We start from the raw sequence: 25,342 nt of genomic DNA on the forward strand, positions 1-25,342 counted from the left end.
CAGCTGCGAACTGGAGGCGGCCTTGCCTCCTCGGGCATCAGCCTCCCCGCACCTCACTCCTAGAGGACGCTTGCCCCAAGAGGCTGCAGGTTGTAGCTACCTTCTTCCGAAATGCACGTGGGAGAGGATGCCTCCCTACTAGTCTGCGTTTCCTCTCGGATGCCCTTTATCCTTCTAGCAAAGTGTAAAGGGAAGGCCGATTTGACCAAAATTCTCAATCTTAGAACCCAGAAGGATGGAAGCTGATGAAGCTCCACCTACTGCTGTGGACTGGTTCTCATCCAAGGTGCCCACAGGCTGTATTCAGGTTCCAAAGTCGGGCTCCTGCAGCCCCCTCCTTGAGCTGTTAGGGAAGCTGGTGCCCAGGTATGCCGATGCTCGGGCAGCCCCCCACAAAGCACCACACCCCTCACCCCCTCACTGCCCTCTGTTCACACACACAGCAAAGACATCGTGCAGCCCTTCAGAGAGCAGGAAAAGATTTTAATGGGGTGTGAGGTCACCAGATTAAGAAAAGTCACATGGAGTGCAAGAGCAGAAGAATGAAGGACAGGCAAAGGGTGGGTGCACTGATTGGCAGGGGCAACTACTAGGGAAGGATTCACCACCTCTAGCATGGGCAGCAATGGACCCCCAGGAGGCAGGTCTACACATCCACAAGGATGGAGCAAGAACTTGCCTCTGTTCCAGGCTCCAGCTACTGAGGGCTCCTAGGCACAATTGGGGACTGTCTTACCACACTTTACCCCTACCTCAAGCCATCTTAAGACAGCAGTTCCTCAGGCAGGTCTCAGAAAGCCAAGAAGCCCCTGGGGCCTCTGATGGGACCAAGGAGGCCTTGGGGAGAAAGGGAAAAGAAGAAGCAGTGCCTGAAACCTCTCTTCCCTGCACATCTGGGGGGAGAAGGGAAGGGGGAGGGGAGGAAGGCCACAGTCACCTTTTGGCTCCAGGCCCGCCCAGACCCACAGCGACCGGTAAAGCAACTGGAGGTGGTTACGTTGGTTTAAAAAAAGACAAAAGGTTACAGTATCCTACAAGCACAGAGTTTTAAATTTCAAGACATTAAAAAAAAACCTGTCCCAGCCCAGGGGACTTAACATTGATGGCCAGGCTGACCCACTGGGTGTGGCCTTGCAGGTCTACTGCTGTTTTCTTTCCAATAGCAAGCTCTCCAGCCTGTGCCCCACATCCCCAAGCCCTGTCCCTCCCCTTGCCCCAGGGTTCTTCTGAGCTCCAGTAGGGCAGCTTTGCAGAGAGAGGAGAGAGGATGAGAGGAGGGAGCAGCCAGAGATCCGTCAGATGCTCTAAAACTGTGAAGAAAGCAAAAGGGGAGACGGATTAGGAGCTGGATGGTGTTGGCATTGCACTGACTCCTCCCACTTTGTCAGAATTCAGCTCAATGGCTCCCATTCAATTAAGGTCTTCAAAGTTTCCCTCTTCTCTTCTATCTCCTTCTGCTACCTAATATACCCCCACCCCACACATGAGTTATTCAGCAAGCACTTAATAAATGCCCATCCTGGGCACTGCACTAAGGATGAAAGAGCCATGCTCCTCCTTATTACATCCCAGTCTGAGGCTCCCTGACCTCACAGACCAGCCTCAGTCTGGAGGGAAGAGGGGTCCAGGATTTGGTAGCTCACTGGTTGCCCCACCACTAACATCCATCTCTGATGCCCTTTCATTATTCCTAAGTATTCCTGGGTTCTTGAACGCTACATCTTCTGTTCTGGCAAGGCCTATGTACCTCAAGCTGGATAGACTGTACAGGCCTGAAGACAATCTGTCATCTAACAATCAGCCTAGGCAAGTTCAGAGAGATTTGGTACCAAAGGACTAGCAACTAGGCCCTGAATTGTTTTAAAGCCACAACAAGGCACGAAGACTTCCATCAAGGCAAGGCAGGGCCACCCCTTCCATTGGCGGAAAAGGTGCCCACATCAATGAAATGATAACTCTTCTGCATACTAATGTGACACAGTCTCTCATTCTGTCTCTGAATTTCCCTGTCCTAAACTAGATTTAGAAGGTTCATTAGTCTCTTAAAGTTAGGGACTCTTTTATCCCTCTACTTCTTTGATCTCTCCCACAATGCTCATTAACAATGCTAGCTAATATATATAGTACATGTTAATGAATGGTTGTTAACTGATACCTCCAACAAAGTCTTTTCAAGGTAAGGCCCAAGTCCTGGGTCCTAGAAAGTTATGTATCAAGCTGGAAAAGCTTCAAAGAGCCAGTGACAATAAAATCTGTCATCAAAAGGAGGCTTATCTGTCAGCAAGGGGCTGGCTACCAGGTGATTATTAGTAGTAGTTTCGGGTGTTTTTTTGGCCATTAAGCAACTCAGTAGAGTACCAGGGTGTGGCAGGCTGCAGGTGGCATCACTAAAGTACCCACAAAGATGAAACTGGGGATCCTTGAAATGCTGAAATAGAAGTTGAATTCATTGTTTCACCCTCAACCTGGGGCAACAGCTGTTCAACAAATACTTGTATTAAGTACATAAGGATGAATTCAAAGCAACCTAGACTTCAAGCTTAAGTTACCACAGCATCTTCTCAATTTAACCGAATTGTAAATTCCTTGAGGGTAGAGATTATTTTATACATCTTTCTATCTCCCTGGGTACCTGCACAGTGCCTTGCAGATGGTTCGATAAATATTTGTTAAATTGAGCTTGTCATCTCCAGAGCTGTGGTTATTGCATCTGTTTTCTGCACAGAAAGCATGAGGTTTAATTAAATCCCAGGAGAAACTGGTAGCAATTGTTATTTTTAGGAAAGTGAACTTCTTCTGGACAGGGTCTATGCTTTTTTATGCATGATAAATACCAAATTAGGTATCTGGGGATAAGAGTTAACTATGAACTGAACACCCCAACAAATGAAGTTCCATGAGACGAGAGCGTGTGTGCGCGCGCGCGCGAGCATGTGTGTACACACACGTTGAGATTATCTAGCCAAAATCAAATAAACATGTAGGGAGCACACACCAGGCAGTGCTCTTACACTGTCTGATTAGGTCTTTCCTTACTAAAGGTCCCTATAACTAGAAAGAAATAGACAACTTGTGAGGAGTAAATAAAAAGATTAAAAACTGTCTGCAGAGACCAAGATCATTATGCCTAGAAAGGCAGAAGCTAGAAACAAGACACAGAATGACTTCTAAGCTACGCAAACCATCTACTATCTACTCTATCTTTGCAGAACATTATTTAACTTCCCTCATAATGGATACAAGCGAAATACAGACAAACACTTCCTAGGTATGAATATTTTGAGATGCTGGGACTAGGTCACCCTAGGACACTAGATTTCCTGGGATATCTTAAGAGATAGAAAAAGTGCTTCATCTCTCAGAGCTGGCCTCCAGACCTAGGCCTAAAGCAACTAGTTGCATCAGATTTGTTGCAGATGCTCCTTCCAGCACTAATAATTTTTCAGGGAAGAAATTCCATTTTATAAATATCATCTTCCTACTAAAACAGGTGATCTGATTTCTATGCCAGCCTTCTTGCCCCCTAGGGAAACAGCAAAGCTCTCAATATCCTCACATTCTTGAGGAACTCCTCTGCCACAATACGAGCTCGAGCATTGACCGACAGCTTCATTTCACTGATCTCCTTATCAATCTCCTCCATGAAGTGGATCACGAAGTCCACCAGTTTGTGTTTGTACATTTGCTCTGTGTGGAAGTTTGTAATCAGGAAACTAATATCATAACCCTAAGACACAGAAAAAGAAACAGAAAACAATTAGCAGTTTAGTTGCTGGGGGGAAGGAGAGTAGAAGCCCTTGCAGACCACACATCCTCTCTTAATCCATATTCTTTCAATTCCCATCTTTTCAAAAAATTCTTTAAAATTTTTTTTCAATCAATGAAAGTCTGCCTTTTCCTGCAATACTCCAAAACTGAGAAAGCACAAAAAAGAAAAAACCCTTATATACAAAACACACAGTCAAGCAAAATTAATTCCTGCCTTGGCCAGGTCCAAGAGACGTGTCTCAATCATCGCTCTAGGTCCATTATTTCTCTATCCAGAGATGGGTAGCAATGAAATCCTACCTTCTCACGAGCTATATTTATTTTTCACCTGCCAATATACTAACTCTTTTGGGACTGTGAGTGTACTGAACCTGAGGCTGCACAAAGCTTCTCCACATTTTTTGTATGCATATCTCTGGGACATTTGGGTACAAGTTGTAATCTGGACAAAAGAAAAGAATGTATTCTCAAACTGATAAAGACATGAAGGCCAACCTGAAGAATGATCTCTTTTTTCTAGTGTTGGTCTTATAAGGGTTAGTCTGTCTAGAAAGCTTTTAAAGCATTTTTTTTCTTAAATCCTATTTTTGAAGCAACTGTTGCTCTATCTACCGTGGAATCATAGGGCTTTACAAATGCAAACGTATTTAGAAGTCATCTGGCCCATACAAATTTTACAGACAGGGAAACTGAAAAACAGTAGGTATATTGGAAAGAGTTGTAGATGTGGAGTCAGAGGAGCTGCGTAACCCTGAGCCAATCACTGAAATTCACAAGGTCTCAGTTTTCTCGTGTATACAATGATGGGTGTGAGACTGTGATTTCTAACTCCTCTTCCAGCTTTAAATCCTAAGATCCTATGAAGTCCAGAGAGACAGAGAGATCTGGAAATGCAAAACCTCCTTAGTGACACCGATGCCATGGGTAGACAGAACACTAGGCCAAAGTGAGAATGCCAGGAGGTTCAGGTCTCTGATCAGCCTGTTACTAGCCAGATGAGTGCCTTAGGGCAAGTTCCTCAAAGCCTCAGTTCCCTAAACTGCAAAGTGAGGAAATGAATACCTCAAAATATTGGGAAGAGCCAATGAGAGAGTGCCAAAGTTCCCAAAGCGGGCAATACCGCCCCCTGGGGGGCACTGGAAAGATTGGGGGGGGGTAGCAGCCTCAGGTGCAATTGGGCAGTGTTGAATAAAAATAAGGGTTAACCTAACCTAAGGGGGGGGGGTGCAGTGAGTATTTTTTTTTTTGAGAAGAGGGTGATAGGCAAAATAAGTTTGGGAACCGCTGAATGCATGAAACATAAATGAAAACTTGTATTTCCCTAATGAGATCAGACACTCTTTAAGATGGAACTATTGTCTTATATGCTTCTTTGTATTACCCACAGCCCTTAGGTTGAGAGAATGGCTTCTCCTAAGCCTTTGATGCCTTTCCTTCCCAGCCAAAGAAGGAAAATTCACTGACTACTGCCCAAAGGAAGATTTCAAGATGGTGATCTCTGGCCTTGAGATAGCCGAGATGGAGGCATCAGGCATCATCGATCCAGGAACAATCTTGGAATGCAGGAAATGCTGTCTCAGACACTGTTCCTATCCCACTGGAAATTCTCACGTGTTATGAAGACAGGTGGACAAACGAGCAAATCAAGAAAATGAGAAACACATTTGGAGTCAGGACAGTCAGAGGGTCCTGTCAACACAGGCCGGCAGTTATTAACCTACCAAAGTTCTGGACCCAGGACACACCAATTACAGCTACTCTCCCCAGTTAACTGCTCCAGATCCAGGTCTCTAGCTCACCTCCACAGGCTTCCTACGCAAGATGAAGAAGTTCTCTGCTCTCATCATCATGAAGCGCATGAATTTGTGGCAAAGGATCTTCTCAATCTCATCAGCCTGCAGAGACGAAGAAAAAAACCCAGGTTTCCACAAAGCCAGCACAATGGTCTGGTCCTCAATCTCACACCCAACAATGTCCCCACAGTGCTACCAAACAGAGGCTGTCCATTCTGAGACTGTTGGCTTGCAATGTTCCTTAACCCAAGCTTCTGGAAATCAAAAGGGAAGAAACTAATCTTCAAGAATGAGGAGAGTTAAGTGTATCAGTGAAGGTCCTCCCCAATTTAAGAACATTACATGGACACATGGGTTCCTAGCCTAGGGTCTGTGAACCTGCTTTAAAATTTTTCATATCTGTATTTTGATATCATTGGTTTCTGTTGTAGTCCTCTGAATTTTATGCATTTAAAAAACATTATTCTGAGAAGGGGTCCATAAGCTTCACTAGACTGCCCCAGGGGTCTGTGATGCAATAAAAGTTAACGTGACCTATTTTCATTCCTGGGAACTAGTTCTACCTCCTTTCTCCAGATGAAGTATGTATGTAGTTTTTGTTGTTCAGTCATTCGGTCACATCTGACACTTTGTTACTCCATTTGGGATTTTCTTAGCAATGATATTGGAGTGGTTTGCCATTTCTCTCTCCAGCTCATTTCTACAGATGAGAAACTGAGGCAAACAGGGTTAAGTGACTTGCCCAGGATCACACAGCCAGTAAGTGTCTAAGGGCAGATTTGAACTCAATAAGATGAGCCTTCCTGACTCCAGGCCCAGCCTATCCACTGCATGACCTAGTACTCCTCTCTTATTCCACCAAAAAAGGCCTAGCTCCAGAAAATAGGAAAGAAAACTAGATCAGTGTTGTCAGTTTTCTATCATGCTGCTAAAATATGTCTGAACTTGTGTTATTAAAAATCAACATATATTTTCATATCATTTTGTTTATAAATTAGGTTCAACTATTTCATTTGGTCCTCAGGAGAACCCTGGGGAGTAGGTAGTGCATTGTCTTCATTTTTTGCATGGAGAGACTGAGGCTCACAGAAGCATAGCCTTTGTCTGTGACCTGCCCAAGTCCAGCAGGCTCCTGAGAGGCAGGACAGGCTCACATGCAGCTCTGACTCGACTACTGGGGCTCTGTCCGTTACAGCCGGCAAGAAGTAAGGACTTGAAAAGATTCATATTCATGATAGAATCTACTTTGTCTCTACACTGATCACCTTCGTAAAGAGTGAGGTCCCAGAAAATATGAATCTGTTTCATTTCATTAAGCTTTTTTCTCAACAATCTCTAGGACCTCATGCAGAATTTCTAACATCCAGTCTCCAGTTTTAAGCAGTCCTCAAGTGTTAACCTTACCTGTTTCACAGCAATGCTGACTCTGACAGAGTTGATGGAACCCTCAATCAGAACCTTTTCCTTCTCATTCCTGCTGATGGTCACAGGCTGTAACAGGAGTTCTTTGCTACTCCTAGAAAGGCAACATCAAAGATATTACTGTCACTGGATGCACGCATAGTCCAGAAGACCCCACGACAAGCCGACAATCATCAACTAAGATAAAGCACAAGGTGGTGGACGCAATCTAGCTAACTGCACAGATGCTTCAAAAGAGGAACCAAAGAGATCAGCTATACACGTAGATTCAGGGACAAGGGCTAATTAACACGAAAATATATAGCCCAACTCCTTTAATTATCGATCCAGAATGATTTTTGCACTTACCACCAAAATTTCTTTCAGCTTATGTCACTCACTATACCCTCCTCCCTCAGTCCTTATGGTAAGGCAAAAGAGGAAGTGATAACTCAAACATTCGTAAACCGCCTGACATCACCCCATGGGATCATCTGCCTATAGGCACCACTCTGGGATGTCCCACCTTGTGGGAAGGTAGTGCTGCAGACCGGGCTCTGCAATTTTCAGTGAAATCCCGGTACTAGCATTGCCCTTCAGGGCCCCCTATGCTCCGCTTCTTTCCTACCTGACTTCTACCTCTGGCTTGTTGTGCCTCTCCACGACCTGGGAGGAGAAATTCTCCAGACAAAGTGCGGCCTGCAGCGTGGCCCGAACGGCACTAAGGTAGGGGCGGAGAGTGGCAGTCTGTTGGGAAAAAAAAAACAACCACAAGGAATCAGAGCTGGGTACTCCGACTCCAAGGAACATGGATTTTTTTTTTTCAGTTACTCATCTTAGTAGGAACCAGACAGCCACCACTGGCTTGGCCGGGAGACCAGAGATGGACAGCTGGCAATCTCCTGGTAGACCGGATGGTGGGTCCACCTGTGAAGCTGTGCTCTTCACGCCCCACCCCTCAACTCCTCCCCAAAAATGTCTCTCTGGATCACCAAGGCATCCTCTCATTTCTCCATGATAAGTCACTGCATATGATCCTACACACCTGACAAAGTACTTTTATGTGCACCCTGGAGTGGGGGTGGCATAGACATCATGGGCAAATTAGGAAATTAAGACAGAGGAAAGTGACTCTGTCAAGGTCACCCAACCCTTGTCAAGTGCAGGACTGGGATGCCAATCTCAGTCCCCCATCTCTGAATCCTGCTTTTTCACACCGCCCCCTCTGCCTTCTCCCCCACCCCTGCCCACTTCCCCTTCTTCATTCTACGCTCTCTCTGCCCCTCCCTGGTCCTCCTTTTCTATCCCTCTCAGTCTTCCGCTCTCCCCCATCATCCTCCCCCCGCGTCTTTGCCCCTGCCCTCATCCATCCCTGCATCCCCCCTGCTCCTGCTTTCCCCCTCTTCATCCTCCCCTCCCTTCCCCGTGCCCTCAATCCTCTCCTCTCCACCCCCCTGGGACGCCCCCTCATCCTCTCCGCGCCCTTCTGCCAAGCCCCTCATCCGCCCTCCGCGCCTTTGCCCCAGCAGCTCTCCCAGCCCCCGGGGCCCCCTCACTCCTCCCGGGCTCCTCCCCAGTGCAGCTGCCCCGGCTCTCCCACCGGGCCCTGAGCCTCCTCAGCCCCTGGGACGCCTCGGTTCCCTCCCCGCCGCAGGCCTGTCTCCCTCCCCCTTCCCTTCCCCCCCCCCCCGCCGAGGGCCCTCAGCGGACGCCCCCCACTTCTCACCATTGCTGGGGCTCGCTAGGCCGGAAAGCGGAAGTGCAGGAGTGCACTGGCTCCGGGGCGCCGTCTCTTCCGGGAGCCGGGCCTGGGCGCTACTACAGCTGCTCCGAGGGAAGGGGTGGCTGGGGCAAAGCAACGACAGTTGTTCTCTTCTACCCCCGGAGCTCGCAGAAGCCCGTTCTCTCCGAGGCCATGAATGCTTCTTCAGGGTCTGACACGCTTGCGGGAGCTCCTGCTGGGCCTGTCCTTCCCTGTCATACCTGCATCCTCCACCTGTCTCCCCCTCTCTCCGCGAGAAGGTACAGCCCAGCTCGCCGTTCTGGCTCCATATTAGGACAGGTCCAGATACAGGATCGCCCCGCCTCTTCCGGTTCTGACCCCGCCCACCCGCGGTTTGTTACTGCCCAGGCCTGAGCCGCCTAGGCTTCCCTGCCTCGCCCGAGAGTGGGCCCGGCCCCTTTGCACCACCCCCGGGCCGCAGTGGGCGGCTCCGCCCGTCCCCGCAGGGCCAGCGGTTGCCTGCGCTCGTGGACCCTGGCCCCCGCACCCGCGAGGGACAGAGGCCGGCCGAGCGCGCGCCTCGTGGATCCGGATAGAGCTCGGGCTGTGAAGGTGGAGGCGGGACCGGGGCGTGGGGAGTGGGTGATGATACGGGGAGCGAGGAGGGTCGGGGGACGTGGGGCCGAGGGGAGAGTGGAGACAACACCAGGAGTGAGGAGGGGCCGGAGGGGGCTGAGAGACTAGGAGAGCGTGGGGAGGGGAAGGTGACACGAGTGGGGAGGACTGAGGGGGGCGTGGGGCCGAGAGGGCGGACTACGTGGGGAGTGGGGAGGGGGGCGTGGAGGTGAGGAAGTGAGGGGACACGGGAGGACGTGGAGGTGAGGGAGTGAGGGGATATGAGGAGGGGGCTGCACGGAGGGAAAGGGGCGTGGAGGTGAGAAAATGAGGGGATGGGGGGGCGTGGAGGTGAGGGAGTGAGGGGACATGGGGAGGGGGCTGTAGGGAGGGAAGGGGGCGTTGAGGGGAGGGAGGAGGGGCTGCCCCGGGAAGGGGGCGTGTAGGGGAGGGGGCGTCGGGTGTTTGGAGGCAAGGGGTGAGGGAGTGAGGGGAGACCTGAGGACGAGTTGGGGCGGAGAAGAATGGAGGGGCACGTCTAGAAGAGGGAACCTATAGGAAGGTCACAGTAAGAGCAGGACAGGACTGGACAGCTGGAAGCAAGCTCCTTGCTTTGCCCTGTCCCTTCTCCAGTCCTCATTGTTCTAAACACTTGCACCTGACAGTGTTAATCATCTCCTTGTGGATCTTCTCTCTTCCATTGGGTTTTGTGTTCCTTCTTTGTTCTCCTACCTCTCTTCAGTATCCTTCAAACAAATGAATGAACACTTATGAACATACTACTGCCCAAAACTGTCTAGTCCACAAGCACATCCTTGTTATTAAGCAGTTATGACTTCCACGCACTGTGCTTAAGGGCTGGGAATACAAATACAGATAGACAGGAAAGCCCTGCCCTCAAGGAGTGTGTACTCTAACGGGGAGAGATTCTGTGGAGGGCTGGTGGAAGAAGCTAACTGTGCAGCCTGGAGAGGAATGAGACATGGTTGGCCTGGGCAATCCTACTTAAATGGGAGTTCTATGAGGAGCCATCCAGTCAGAAGGGGAAGCTTCAGGGACCCAGGTTACTTCTGAAGTGGGAGTTCCTGGACTGGAAAGAGGTTTTAGGTTGGGGCTTGGTAGAGGAAGCCCCAAATGTAGCCTGGAGAGAATGAGAGTGTTGGGAATACAAATATTAGACTGTCCCTGCTCTCAAGATGCTTACGTTCTAATTGGGAAAGTTAACAAACATGGGGACTAGGGAAGAGCATTTGGGTCTAAGGATTCACAGGGATAGTGAGGTGTTGTATATAGGGCAGTGAGTTGACATGTCCTTTCCAGAAGCAGTGGCACTCTTGGTTTGAATACTGTGCCAAAGGTAGGAAGTTGAGGAAAGAGGGTACGAGGTGCCAGGCAGATGGCAAGATGGAAGGCTGAATGGTATCTGATTACTTGTTAATAGATACAGTGCTCAGGTGGGCTAGGCTGCACTTAGTCACCAGTCAGGAGGACTGGGCCCAAGAGCAGAAGCATCACAGCTCACCTATAACTCTGAGAGTCCTCTAGGGCTGTGGCTGAGGTTCACTTCTCTACATGTTTTCCCTTGGTGATGACAGCAGCTCCCATGGGTTCAGCTGTCATTTCTCTTGCCTCCTACAAAAGGCTTTTCCTGATTTCCCCGAGTTGTAATCTCTCCCTGCCCCAAATTACTTTGCATTTATTTTATGTGTACTTATCTGTGTACATGTTGTTTCACCTCAGGAGGATGCAGCTGACTCCCTAATCTCAGATCGAAGGCAGCATGGCCTAATGGATAGAGCACTCACTGTACCTGGAGTCAGGTGGATCCAAGTTCATATCTTGCCTTAGACATTTGTTGTAGGACCCTTGACAATTCACTGAACCTCTCTGTGTTCTAGTTTTCCCTAAGTTCATCTAAGTTCTTTCCAGTTCTACATCTATGATCCTATGAAATACAGTCCTCATCTTTCTTACATCCAGCCTTGTCTCACCAGTCACCTGCTAGAAATCTCCTCCAGGATGTCCTATAGTCATCTCAGCATGTCCACTTTACATAACATAACTTAGTAACTTCCTCCTTAGACCTATCCCTACTCCTCCCTTCTCTGATTCTGGTGAGTGTTCTACTCACTAGGCCATGCTGCCTCTCACTTTGGTGTCTGGGAGTCAGCTGCATCCTACTGAGAGGAAACACTATGTACTTAGATAAGTAAGTACAAAAAACCCACCATCCTTCTGGTTGGCCAGGTTCAAAACCTTGGGCTCATTTTCAACACCTCGTTCTCTCATGTCTCATATTCAACCAGTCACCAAGTCTTGGCAATTCTGCCTCCATAACATTTCTCAGATCTGTCCTTTACCATACGAAGGAAGCTTCTGTGGCTCCCTCTTGCCTCTAGGACAGAGGACAACTCCTCTGTTTGGCATTTAAATTCCTCCACATCATGGCTTCAGGTTCATTCTTCTTCCTTTAGCACTCTGCCTCCCACCATACTGGTCCTCCTTGCCCACTCTTGCCAGCACCCACCATTTTGGCTGTCCCCAGGATCCTCAAGGTTCAGCTTAAATGCTGACTCCTATAAAAAGTGTGTATCAGTTTCCCCCAGATGTTATTGGCTCTATCCCCCAAATTGTTGTTTTTATTTTCCATATTTTTAGGATTTATTTGCACATACATGTGCATATATCTATATACATATATGTACATATATATACATTTATATATGTATAATTTTCCCTCAGTAGCATATAAATTCCTCAAGGGCAAAGACTATTTTCTTTTTATCTTTGTATTCATGGTACCCAGCACAGTGCCTGGTACGTAGCAGGTGCTTAACGAAGGCATATTGAATGAGGAAAAAGAAGAATGAAAAAGAAAAGGGAAGGGAAGAAGGGGAACGTCAGGGGAAGGGGAAACAAGTTGTGAGACAGGAAGGATAAGGATGAAAGCCCGGTGGGAGACAAAGTTGGGGCTCATGAAGGCAGGAGTAGAATTGGGGTCAACTTTGGAGAAGAGATTGAATGAAAGAGAGAGTGGTGGCATTGTGGAAGTGGGCAGGAGAATTCCTGTTTACATTTGAAGTTAAGGCTCTCCCAGGACCATCCCTCTCCCATAGAGTCCTCCTCTGCCACACCACCTCCCAGTTCTTGTCAATTGACTGTTTTCCTCTCTAGCCCTTTAGAGCACACAAGGGCCATGAGTGAGCTAAAGGACTGCCCACTGCAGTTCCATGACTTCAAGTCAGTGGACCACTTGAAGGTATGTCCCCGATATACAGCGGTGCTGGCCCGCTCAGAAGACGATGGCATTGGCATTGAGGAGCTTGACACCCTGCAGCTGGAACTGGAGAACCTGCTTTCTTCAGCCAGCCGACGTCTTCGGGTGTTGGAGGCTGAGACCCAGGTGACTTCTTCCTTTGACTTGTCCCTGCCCTAGGGATGGGATGGAAGGAGAAGGGAGGAGAATGCCGATTGGATAGTGAGGCCAAGTAGGAGTGGAATAAGCAGGAGTCGTTATATCCGTGCTGTGGGTATGGCTACTTGGGGGCTTAGAGAAGGCAAAGGAAGCTTCTACTTGGGAGGCAGGCGATATGTAAAAAATGTATAGATACACAATGACCCCAGCATGAATTACTGTGAGTGCTGGGGAGGGAAGTGCTGTTGCTGCATGCTTTCGTATGTAGCCTGGGAAGGCTGCCTAGATGAATATTTGAGTTATAGGTCATATTGAGAGGTAACCACCGGCCCATTTCTTGAGGGCTTATGTCCCTCGTGTTCCAGCTTTTCTTTGGGTGAAAGCGACTTCCTTGACTTCCTGCTTTCCTTCAGATCCTGACCGACTGGCAGGATAAGAAAGGTGACCGGAGATTCCTGAAGCTGGGCCGAGACCATGAATTGGGAGCCCCTGCAAAACATGGCAAGCCCAAAAAGCAGAAGCTGGAAGGAAAGGCAGGTCATGGGCCCGGTCCTGGCCCTGGCCGGCCCAAGTCCAAGAACCTCCAGCCCAAGATCCAGGAATATGAGTTCACAGATGACCCCATCGATGTGCCTCGGATTCCCAAGAATGATGCCCCTAACAGGTGCAGGGCTGGGAGAAGTCCAGGGAAATGGGTTATCAGGAATTGGGAGGGACCCTGGGGGGATTCTCACCTCCTGGGGGCTGTCATTGTTCTCTGTGATAAGCATGTAGAATGGGACCACCCATCTAGCAGGCACTTAATACAGTGGCTAATAATAGGCGAGGGGACTGTCTGTGCTCAGGGCCAGGCTCTGCTCCCAGGTTCTGGGCTTCCGTGGAGCCGTACTGTGCCGACATCACCAGTGAGGAAGTACGAACGCTGGAAGAGCTGCTGAAGCCCCCAGAAGATGAGGCTGAGCATTACAAGGTAGACCCTTCTGAGCACCGCCCCTTGTCGGACCCTGTTTTGGGCAGGGAGTGTCTTAGTTGGAGGCTTAGACCACCTCAAGCTCTGGTTCTGAAACACGTTGAATTGAATGAGGAAGGAAAAACCACAAAAAAGGTTCTTTGATTTGACTGGTGCTTATCTTATTGAGGTTGGTTGCTTCCTTTTTCCATTCAGATCCCACCCCTGGGGAAGCACTATTCCCAGCGCTGGGCCCAGGAGGATTTACTGGAAGAACAGAAGGATGGGGCCCGGGCAGCAGCTGTAGCTGACAAGAAGAAAGGCATTATGGGACCGTTGACTGAACTGGACACTAAAGGTATTCTTTAGTCTTAGTCTAGTCAGTTCACCTTTTTTTCCTCTTCCTCCTCATCCCTGTAAGACCCAGGGAAAATGTCCAAGCTGTGCCTGGCAATCCACTTGCTGCCTTTATATCCCCTACCCCTCTCTGGTTCCAGATGTGGATGCATTGCTTAAAAAATCAGAGGCCCAGCACGAGCAGCCTGAAGATGGCTGTCCTTTTGGCCCCCTGACTCAGCGACTCCTACAGGCTTTGGTGGAGGTGAGAATCCAGAGTCTTGGGGTGCCCAGGATGCTCTAGTTCAGTGGACTCAGAATGGGACTGAGGTGATTTGACGTGACAAGAAGCTTTAACTTTGGATAAGAGGACCTGGTTTTAAATGTTATCTGTGTGACCTTTGGCAATTAACTGTTGTGGGTTTTAGTTTCCTCATATGTAAAATTAAGGCTTTAGACCAGATGGCCTTCAAGGTCCCTTCCCCTACTAGCTCTGTGGTCCTAAGAGCTGGCCCTTAAGATACCTCAAACCGAACATGTGGCATCGTGTAGAGCCCTTTTCCATGGGACATAAATCATCATGGGATGTCAGAGGAGGAGTTAGGGTGTTCTGTCCTCTGAGAGCTGATAGTCTGATGGGAAGGATACAAGATAGACACCTGAGAAAAAACCTAAAAACTTGACCTATTCAAGCCACATTCAGCTACATTTTTCATTCATAAGTGCTAGGGGAGAAGGTATTTGCTGCAGTGATTGTAGTGGCCAGAACGCTTGCTTAGTTTAGGAAGATTTTCTGGAGGAAGTTAGAAGAGCAGGCTTTTTTAGAGACAGTGTGATTTGTGGAAGGGGTGACCTGGGAAAGATGGGGAGATAGAGCTAAGCTTAACATTAGAGTCACTGTACTTGTCTTGCTTTCATGGCCTTCTAGGAAAACATCATCTCCCCCATGGAAGATTCCCCTATCCCGGATGTGTCTGGCAAGGAGTCAGGTGCTGATGGTGCCAGTACTTCTCCTCGAAATCAGAACAAGCCATTCAGGTGAGTAGTGTACCCCTCTCTGTCCATCCTCATCCCATGCTTTCCCAGCCTCTGTTCATTCTTCTGTGAGGGTCAGCTGACTCTTAAGGGTCTCTGACTTCAGGTGGGGAGACCTGCAGCAAAGCAGGCAGGGGTGAGAGTCCTTGGACCTGATCAACACCTGCGGCTTAAATCAAGAAGCACTTCTATTTTTTGTGACTCTGGGGCTGGGTCCTCACCCTGGGTGAGGGTAGAGTTATGATGTGAACTTTAGGTGACAGTGAGCATCTGATCCATCCGCAGTGTTCCCCATACTAAATCTCTGGAGGGACGAATAAAGGAGGAGCTGATAGCCCAGGGCCTGCTGGAGTCTGAGGACAGGCCTGCTGAGGACTCGGAGGACGAGGTCCTTGCTGAGCTGCGCAAGCGGCAGGCTGAATTGAAGGCACTTAGTGCCCACAACCGAACCAAGAAGCACGATCTTCTGAGGTGGGTGGGCATGAGCATAGAAGTGTCACTGGGAATTAGGTCACTGGGTAGTCATTTACCTGCATCGATGGGCACTCTTTGGGTGGCTGTATTACTCACCATCTCTGACTTAAAGTGCCACCCACATCAGTGGAGTTTTCACTAAGTGAGTATAAGCTGCTGTTGTTGGTCTCTCTGTGATGCCTCATTATGGGGTGAAGGTGACCCTGAATTCTTGAAGTCCAAGCCTTGGTGGGTACTACAAAATTGGAAAGGCTTTGTGTGGCAGGAGTTGTCACCCAGTTAAGTGCAGAGTTGCTCGTCATCATCAGAGATTGGGCTTCCAGGTGATGAATTTTTTTTTGCCATACCAGTTCATGGGGACTATATGGGTGTCTCAGGTCTTCACTTTGCATCCTCATCAGTGTTTGAGGCATTTTGGGGTACCCACTGAGTAGTGCTGAACTGCATCTTGGATGCTTTTAGGAATCCTAAGCAGATGGGGCAGATTCATAGTCAATCCAGCTTAATGATGACTCTGGGAAGGGCATCAGGGGATAACGTTGGAGAAAATCCTGGAATGTTAGAGCTGGAAGGGTTTTAGATATAATCTGGTTCAAACCCTCATTTAAAAAATGTTTGGTTGATGTCTTTCATTGTTACACCATAGTCATTTCTACATATACCCCTTTTCTCTACCCAGTGACCTTCAAAGAAAAAAAGTTTGGCAAAACTTAGCACATGACTTCGCCTTACAGGATTTCATCCTGCTCATTTTTTCTTTTTTTTTTTTAATGTGATCAATAATCACAAACATTTCAAGACACAAAAGAACAGAAAAGAGAATTGAGCAAGAAACTATAGAATCCTGCTGTGTGCGATTTATAAAGAACCTATGAGATTAATAAGCACTGGCGCTGGAGTCAGGACCCAAGTTCAAATCCACACTAGCTGTGTGACCTTGGGCAAGTCACTTAACCCCAATTGCCCTGCCTCCCCCCTCCAAAAAAAAAAGCAAGGTAGAAACAAATTGCTGAGTGTCCCCTTTTGATTTCCCCTCACTTCCCTCTGTGCATCTTGTGCCCCTCATTTTTCAGGAGGAAACAAGTCCAAAGAGGGGCGACTTGACCAATATCCTGTGGCTAATTAGTGTCAAAGCCTAGGTCAGAATTTGAATCTCCTAGAAAACAACGGGGGCCCTTTAATAGTCCGTTAGAGGAAAAATGACCAAATTCCTTGAAAGGAGAGACTGTGTCTTATCCTCCTTTGGCATCCCCTGTGACACCTAGCAGAGGGGCCACTCGTAGTATGTGTGCAAAGATTTGCTTGACTGAAAAAAGACATTCTGTCCTCTCGGGGTATTTATGGTCTAAGCAAGAAAGCAAGGAAAATGAGATAACAAAAGATAGATCACAGTAACATGAAGACAAGAATATGTAACTGACAGCTTTCAGATCCCTTTGAAATAGCTGTTCTTGACCCAAGGTCTGTGAACTTAGTGTTTATTTCAATATTTGATAACTTTAAATATAATTGGTTTCTTTGGTAATCCTTTGTATTGTATTTTATGCTTTTGAAAACATCTTCTGAGAAGGGAACCACAGGTTCCACTGGATTGCCTCCATGACGGCTCCATGATGAGGCCCAAGGTTCTGGCCAGAATCTTGGAGTATTTTGGAATTGTGTTGTTTTGAAATTGGACTGTTGACTAGAACGTTTTTTTTTGTTTGTTTTTTGAGTAGAATGGGATGTGGAGAGCTCAGCTGTGTTGTGTGCAGACCAAAGTAGTGAACTGATTAGGTCCAGACTGGGAAGTATTTTTAGAAGATGCAGTTTGGTTGGGACTTTGAAGGAGGAGAGGAGTCCGAGATGCTCTCCAAGATAGTTAGGAGTGAACAAGTGTGGTGGTCTTTTTAGGTTGGCCAAAGAAGAAGTGAATCGTCAGGAGCTGAGGCAGCGAGTCCGCATGGCAGATAACGAGGTCATGGATGCCTTCCGGAAGATCATGGCTGCCCGGCAGAAGAAGAGGACTCCCACTAAGAAGGAGAAAGACCAGGCTTGGAAGACACTGAAGGAGCGGGAGAGCATCCTGAAACTTCTGGACGGATAGCCAGGCTGGGCTTCTCAGCCCCTGCCCTGCCTCTTAGCTCTTCTCTTTCTCCCAAACCCTAATGCTTAGAAGAATGGGAAGACCCTGGTCCCTTCCTCTGACACAATGGGTGGGAGCTGCTCTCTTTGCTGCCTCTCTTCACCGGACGTTTTAGACAATGCGCAGCCTGGGAGCAGGAGGGGTCAGCCGGGCCGGAGCTGGCCCCTGGCTGTGCTTGGCTTCTGATGAAAGATCAGTGTCTTGGGCTTGGCCTCCCTTCTCCCCTGGGCTTGGCTCTTGTCCCTTCTTCCCTCTTTTTTCTTCCAAGGACTTTTGACCCCATGTTTTTCTGAGATGTGAACTTTAGAGTAAACAGACTGCTCTGGTTTTTAAGAACATCATACAAGTCCTAGTGTCATCTCTTGGAGTAGAGAGAAGGAAGCAAAGCGGGAGGGCTTGGGTAAGAAGGGAGTCATCTGTCACTTCGAGACTGACGGGGAAAATAAGAGGACAGCACAAAGACCCTGTTTTCATCAGGACCCAGAGCCTTCCTGATGTGAGCATCTGCTCTGTGTCTAGAGAGGTGATAGGTGCTGTGGGGGATACCAAAGAAGTAGAAATCATGGTCCTCAGCCCTAAGGAACTCTCCCTATTCTTGGAGAGATAAGACCTAACTCTGAAAAATTGGAGAATGATAAGGGCAGAATATAATCAGGCACTCAGTGGATCTAGCCTAGAAGTGCTAGTGTGAGCTGAGGAGAAAAGTGGGATTGAAATGAACCTGGTCTAAGAGAATGAGTGGGAAGGGACCCTCCAAGCAAAGGGGGTGTCAGGAGCCAGAGCTTATGAATTGGGATGGTCCAGGAGGGGTCGAGCCCTCCCAGAGGGAGGAATACTGGCTGAGAAGTAGCCTTTCTGCTTCGGGAGCCACCTTTGCCTGAGATCCCTCCCTGGGGTCACAGTAGGGGCTGAGGGAGGGATGAGGGGAGAAGGAGATCGGGGTGGGGGGCAGGGAACGGAAGTCCCCTAAACGCCGTAGGAAAGAAACAAGATTGTTCCTTCGTTGACAGTGTAGTACAAGGAGGGGTTGGGGTATTCCCCAGTTCCCCGATCAGAATTTGGAATGTATTTTCTCTAAAGAAATTGGAAGCTCGTGTAGCATGGCTATTTTTCTATTAAAATAGGCTTTTCTGAACTTCCCTGGGAACATAAACATTTAGAACGTTGTTTCTGGGGGGAAGCTCCAAGTTCCAAACTAGCTAACAAATTAACTCTGGGAATACAGCCTGTTTGTTCATTGGGGAGGGCCTTTAATGACAGGTTTGCATAGGTAAGAAGGCGCACTGTCTCATAGGATTCTTACTAGGAAGGTGCTTTGTAAACCTTAAAGCACCACCGAAATGTCAGCTGTTACTACTCTACTAACACTTGTGGCAGCCCTTCCACTTCCCCCTTCTAAAGACCCTGAGAGGCCGACAGATGGTTTAATGCCCACTAAGCCCTCGCTGACCCTTGCTAACAGCAGGAAGTCACGGGCTTTCCAAAAATCTGTGATAGAAAGAAACTGATGGAGACAAAAGCATAAATGAACCGATGAGGAAAGGGAGCAAGTAACCTGGGCTTGAACCTGGGCAAATACATAATTTAAAAGGATTTGAGGTGGGCATTGGAAGCTTTTAAAAAGTCTTCCTTTGTTATATAATCTCTACACTAAATTCTTCATCCTTCCCTCACCCCCATCCCCAAAAATCAATTATTAGAAAATTCATCTCAGTGGGGTCAGAGAAAGAGAATTATAAATGTTTTGTGGGTGTAGCAATGTTTGGAGAAAGCAACGAAACCTAGCAAATGCTAAAAATAACTTTCTTGCCGCCCAGGTAGGTCGATGATTAGAGTGCAGCGATAGAAATTTGGGGGTCTGGGGCCAGGGGCACAGCTCAGAACTTCAACAAAAATGGTAAGAGGTTATAGGATCATAGGTTTAAAAGGTAGAAGGAACCCCAGATACATCTAGTTCAAGCCTGTCATGAGAGATGTGGGTTGTGGAGCGGAAGAAAGACTGAAAAATTGAAAAGCTCTTGAGGCTTTAGCATAGATACCTTGGACCCAGAATTCACAGTGGGTGGTGGGGGTGAAGAGAAGGGAACAGATGTCTACCAAGGTCCTACTGTGTGCTAGGTGCTGTGCTTTACAAGGCTCTCATTTGGTCCTCACAACAACCCTTTGGCTATTCTCATCCTTATTTTTCAGTTGAGGAAACTGAGTCAGAGGCTAAGTGACTCGCCCAGCTACGTTTGAATTTGAGTCTTCCTGACTCTGGGCCCGGTGATCTATGCTCTGTACCACCAAGCTGCCTCTAGGAAACAGCTACATTTCATGCAGTGGTAGACAGTTAATCTATACTGTGTTTATGAACCTTTTCTTTGTTGTTAAGCTGAACCAGCCATGTAAATAATGCCCTCCATTAGAATACACCCCTTGAGAGCAAGGACCATCTTTGGCCTTTGTTTATGTCCGCAGCGCTTAGTGCGGTCTTTGGCACACAATAAGTGCTTCATAAATGTTTGTTGAATGACTAGTATGTGTCAGGCACTAGCAGGTATAAAGATAAAACCAAGACAACCCCTGCCCTCAAGGAGTTTCCATCCTACGTGGGGACAGGAAATGGACAATGTAGACTTTTAGAAGTAGATACTGAATGCATCCAAAGGAAATGCAGAGTCCTGGGAAGTCAGGAAAGGATTAGTGTAGAAGGTGTCCCTTTAGCAGAGGGCCCAAAAGAGCCAAGGATTCCAAGAGGTGAGAGTGAAAAAGGAGTTAGTCCAGGTGGGGAGTACTGCCAGGGCATGGGCAGAGGCCAGAGATGGCGTGTGGTGTGGGAAAGACAGCAAGTCAGCCAGTTTGGGCCAAGAGTCTCTGAAAAAGAGCAATGTGTAATGTCTACAGAGGTAGGCTGGAGACAGATTATAAAGGGCACGGGGGTGGAGAACCTGTAGCCCCTGTAACCTGAGGCCACACTTGGCCCTCTAGGTCCTCATGTTCAGCCCTTTGGCCGAATCTAAGCTTCACAGAACAAAACCCCTTGATAAAAGGATTTGTTCTGTAAAACTTGGACTCAGTCAAAAGGCAGCACCCAAGGACCTAAAAGGCTACATGTGGCTTCGAGGCTGCAAGTTCCCCACCCCTGGAAAGGTACACCTGCAGTTAAGGGGAAGTAGATGGTGGTCTAGGAAAGGAGACTGAGCAGCTGCCAGAAAGAAGAAAAATCCCAGGTCTAGTCCCTATCCCACGACTATCAAAGGTAGGAGATGTCAGCTTGAAGTAGTAATAGGTTCAAGTAAGGGTTTTTTTGTTGTTTTTAAGGAGAGAGGAGACCTAGGTATGCTTATAGACAGCAGTGAAGAAACCAGAAAATGTCGGGGGTGGAAAATTGGACTTTTATTCAGCTAGATAAAATTAAGCAAAAGTCATTAGTGGGGAACTTTTGCTTAATTTCATCCACTCCTACAAAAAGTTAATAATTATTCTCCTAGCATAAATTACCTTGGTGAGATTGAAGGTTTATGAATAGTAGTTAAACTGTTTCTGTGGGGGATGTTTTTAGTTTGTCTTAATTTCTAGTAGCACATAACAACATCCCTGGATTTCACTGGTTGTGAGGTCTGACTCCCCTTACCCCATCCAAACTCTGATTTCTCATTATGCAACTGATAGTTACAAATGTCATCTTCAGACATTGTAGGATTTGGTGGCTCTGATCTTTCAACTGAGATAAAGAAATCTGGATAAGTTTTGAACATTAAGGGGACCTGAAGATGTCTTATCAAATTAGCAACATTTAAGGTTCCCAAGTAAATTTCTGAAATAATGTCATTTCTTCATATGTGTGAGTTAAACCCTTCTGAATCTTTAGGGAGAATAAAGCTTTACTTTAAAAACCAAACTTTGGAATTTTATGATTAAAACAAACTAGCAGAAAGGCTATATAAATTAGAGAATTATTAAAAGAATAACACTAAATGGTGGGCTATTTCTCTGATACCAACATCTCTGAAGAGAACTTTGTCTCAGACTAACCACCCTTAACTTCCAGGGGATATGAGGAAAGTTGGAAGGGCTGATACCTGCTGGGCCCGCTATTAAGGTGGGGCAAGCTTGATTCAGGGAGACAATTTTGTGCCCTCATGATCTGTTAGCTTTTCTTCAATTCAGCAAACGTTTATAAAGTATTTATTAATGTGTCAGACATTATGCCTGCCTAGGTGCTAGAAAGACAAAGACAAAGGAAAAACAGTCCTTGCCCTCAAAGAATTTAAATTTTGCTGGTAAAAAATTATGCACAGTCATATAAACGCAAAATAAATAAAGTTCTGGGGTGGGTGGGGTAAACATAACTGAGAACCAGAGAAGGCTCTTAAAGGAAGTTAGGAATTGCAAGAGGTAGAGGTGAGAAGGAGAGCATTCCAGGCTAGGGAGGAGGGCTTCCCCTGGGTAATCAGGTAGTGGAAAGACTAGATTGGGGGCCTAATGAGAGGTCAGAAGACTGAGATCCAAGTTCTACTGGCTGTGTAAGGCAAGAATGGAAACTAGAAACCAAGCACTACATTAGAAATTAAAGGGAGGTCGATTTGAATTGGAACTGTGCTGTTTCACTTTCTGTGTGACCTTGGGTAAATCATTTCCCTTTTCTGTTTCCTCATCAGTGAAATGAAAGAGTTGAACTAAATCTGTAAGGTCTCTTCTTCCTCCAAAACCTATTGTTCTATAAATCACTTAACCTATTTGCTTCAGTTTCTTCATAAAATTTTTATATTACCTACCTCACAAACCTGGTATGAGGAGAAAAGTTCTTTGTAAATCATAAACCACAGAAGATATATGTAAGTTATTTTTCTTTTCTCTAAGAGTCTTAGCTTTTTCTGTCTCATTAGAGCCCTTCATCTGTTCTCCCCAGTGTCTGGGAGCTCCAGAAAAATTCAGATTGGGCTTAAGGCGTTCTTAAGGGCCAGTCTCATGGAAGGGAGATTTCCAGTCCTCTTGAACCCGCCTGTAGTGTCCTGGTCTCAAGCCAATGGAAGGAACACCCAGTTCATAGAGCTTTTCTAGGAATAGAGGACCTATTCCTGAAAAACTGAGGATGGAAGGGTCCTATGTCTTCATAGGTTGTGGGATAAGACCCTGGCCACTGGAGGGTGCCACATTCCCAAGATCCAGGATGCATTCTCTATTCTCCTATCCTTAACCGCACCCTCCCCACCCCCCCCACCCTCCAAGTAGGATGCATTGTACTAAGAAGTAGGTGTTCAATAAGTGTTTGACAAATCTTTATATTCTCCTAGCACTCAGCCCTGGGCAAAGAGGAGGAAGAATCAGAATGGGCAAGTAGGCCAGATATAGGATGGAGTTGCAAAGGAAGAAAATTGTTAATTTTTCTAAAGGCTGAGTCTCTCAATCTTTCTAAGCAACCTTCTCCCTTCTCTACCCCTGCTATTTCCTCAGTTTTCTTCCTGGGACACTCATTTGGATAACCTTGCTTCAGTCTTGTTCCGCTGGCTTCTGGCCTGTTTTTCCCATAATCTCAGGAAGCACTCTGTTCTTTGGCAGGGAGGAACAAAATAAGCTGGAGGTTTGGTGCCCCTCACCCACTCCTACCTAATGTGGCCACAGTCCATGAAACCCTTGGCTTAGACACCTATCACATGGTAACCTGCTCTTCTCTTTCACCTTATTCCAACAAGCTCCAGATCCTTCCTCCCACATGCCCTGTCCCTCCTGTAGCTCTTTCCTCAGTGACCTCTACCCATCCTCTGCTTTATACCCCTAGAAGCACAGTCCTGAAGGCCACTTGCTGACTAGGGAAGGGAAAGGAAAGAGAGTATTTCACAGCTCTCCTTTCCCTACTTCAGAGTCCTTTGGAAATGGGTCAGCTTCTCGCTGCCTGCCATGATCTGGACCACTCAACCTTTTACTGTCCGTGAAACATATGACACAGATAATTAATGACAAGCCTAGAGAACAACTCCTAAATAGCTTATCATTCCTTCTTGGTCCTTCTATGAACTCCACTGAACCCGAGCTCCTTTTTTTCTTTATTCACTTGATCAGCTAGTCAGCAAATCAAATCAACTAGCATTTGCTAAGTGCCAACTTTGTGCCAGCTGTTGTGCTAGGCGATGGGGAGACAGGCAAAAACAGCCCCTGCCCTCGAGAAGTTCTCATTCTAATGAGGAAACAACATACAAACAACTACGTAGACAAAATATATGCAGAGTAAATTAGAGGTAATCTGAGGGGGAAGGCACTAGAATTGAGGAGGAACCAGGAAAGGCTTTTTGCAAAAGGTGGGGTTTTAGCTGAGACTTCAAGGAAGCTAGGAGGCAGAGAAGAGAAAGGAGAGCATTCCAGATACAGCGGACAGCCAGGGAAAAGGCATGAATTGGGGGTTGGAGCATTATGTTAGAGGTACAGCCAGTGCATAGAAACTAGTGTCACTAGGTCACAGAGTATGGGTAGGGGAGTAAGGTGTAGAAGACTGGAAAGGTTGGAAGGGAGCCAGGTCGTGAAGGACTTTAAAAGTCAAACAGAGGATTTTATGTTTGATCCTGGAGGTAACAAGAAGCCATTGGAGTTTCCTGAGTTTACTGATATGGTCAGATCTGAATTTTAGAAGGATCATTTGGAGGATGGACTGGAGTGAGGAGAGATGAGGCAGGGAGACCAGCCTGAAGGTTTTTGTGACAGTCCAGAAAGTGAGGTGAGGAGGACCTGAACCAGGGGTTGCTGTGTCAGAAGAGAGAAGGGGATGTAGAGGAGAGATGTTACAAAGATAGAAACAAGACTTGGCAACAGACTAGATAAATGGGTAAAAGTGAGAAGACGAGCATTATTCCAAGGTTGCTAGCCCAGGTGACTGAAAGAATGGAAGATTTGGCGGGGGGGGGGATGGGACATTCAGTTGGAGATGTCCAATGGGGAGGTGGAGCTGTTAGACCGGGGGTCAGGAGAGAGGTTAGGGGCAGCTAGGTGTCAAAGTGGATAGAGTGCCCATCCTGGAGTCAGGAAAACTCATCTTGAGTTCAAATCTGGCCTCAGACCTTTACTAGCTATGTGACCCAGTACAAGTCATCTAACCCTGTTTGCCCCAGTTTCTTCATCTGTAAAATGAGCTGGAGAAGGAAATGGCAAACCACTCTAGTATCTTTGCCAAGAAAACCACCTGAAGAGTGGGACCACAACTGAAAAACGACAACAAAAAAAGATGTAAGCCTCTTCTAACTCTAAATCTGTGCACCAATGCACCAATAAATATATATCTACTGTTGTGTCCTACTCTGCAATTGACACTATGGAAGTCTGAAGAAGTTCAGGATATGGCCCCATCTCTTGAGGGATCTCACAGTTGGTGAGTCAACACTTGGTGTGGGAATCTGTCCACTGATAGAGACAGGTAACTCCTCTGTAACTTAGAATCCCAGAGGATTGGCCAGGGCATTGGGAGGTTACGTGGCTCGCTACTGATCAAACTGATCACCTAGCTGGTTTGTTTCAGAGGCAGGCCTTGAACCCCTGTCTTTCGGGTTCAAAGGCTGCACCTCTCCTTACTCCTTTCTGGGGAAAAGCTTGAGACTTGGTGCCTCTCTTCCTCTGCCCAACCTGGCCTTAATCCATGAAACCCTTGGCATCGACATCCATCACATGGCAACACCAATAAGCAGGAAAAGTAACTGGCAACAGCAGACTGCATATGCTCAGTGGATTTGGAGCCAGA

The 25,342-nt window shown here is 47.3% G+C and overlaps 2 protein-coding genes across 7 annotated transcripts; one reads left to right on the forward strand and one right to left on the reverse strand.

The window, feature by feature from the left end:
• Nucleotides 1-462: 462 nt before the first annotated feature.
• ARPC4 (actin related protein 2/3 complex subunit 4) lies at nucleotides 463-9,212 on the reverse strand. The gene is made up of 6 exons (XM_036739241.1): nucleotides 8,689-9,212; nucleotides 7,591-7,709; nucleotides 6,966-7,077; nucleotides 5,568-5,663; nucleotides 3,557-3,727; nucleotides 463-1,310 (listed from the first exon to the last, which is right to left on the reverse strand). Exons 1-6 carry the CDS (start codon nucleotides 8,689-8,691, stop codon nucleotides 1,305-1,307), a joined length of 507 nt encoding a protein of 168 aa, XP_036595136.1. The 5' UTR covers nucleotides 8,692-9,212; the 3' UTR covers nucleotides 463-1,304.
• TADA3 (transcriptional adaptor 3) lies at nucleotides 9,051-17,972 on the forward strand. Of its 6 annotated transcripts, XM_036739235.1 has the most exons (10): nucleotides 9,095-9,297; nucleotides 11,041-11,120; nucleotides 12,475-12,703; nucleotides 13,129-13,379; nucleotides 13,538-13,685; nucleotides 13,881-14,022; nucleotides 14,162-14,265; nucleotides 14,929-15,038; nucleotides 15,321-15,506; nucleotides 17,403-17,972. In XM_036739235.1, the coding sequence occupies exons 2-10, from the start codon at nucleotides 11,089-11,091 to the stop codon at nucleotides 17,593-17,595; spliced, it is 1,395 nt and encodes a 464-aa protein (XP_036595130.1). In that variant the 5' UTR covers nucleotides 9,095-9,297; nucleotides 11,041-11,088; the 3' UTR covers nucleotides 17,596-17,972. The 6 variants fall into 6 exon arrangements, with proteins under 6 accessions (XP_036595134.1, XP_036595130.1, XP_036595132.1 ...); XM_036739239.1 differs by lacking the exon at nucleotides 11,041-11,120 and having other exon boundaries at nucleotides 9,051-9,297; nucleotides 13,580-13,685; XM_036739237.1 differs by lacking the exon at nucleotides 11,041-11,120.
• The last annotated feature ends 7,370 nt before the right edge of the window (nucleotides 17,973-25,342 follow it).

Source organism: Trichosurus vulpecula, chromosome 9 (genome assembly GCF_011100635.1).
Source record: "Trichosurus vulpecula isolate mTriVul1 chromosome 9, mTriVul1.pri, whole genome shotgun sequence".
Classification (NCBI taxonomy): domain Eukaryota; kingdom Metazoa; phylum Chordata; class Mammalia; order Diprotodontia; family Phalangeridae; genus Trichosurus; species Trichosurus vulpecula.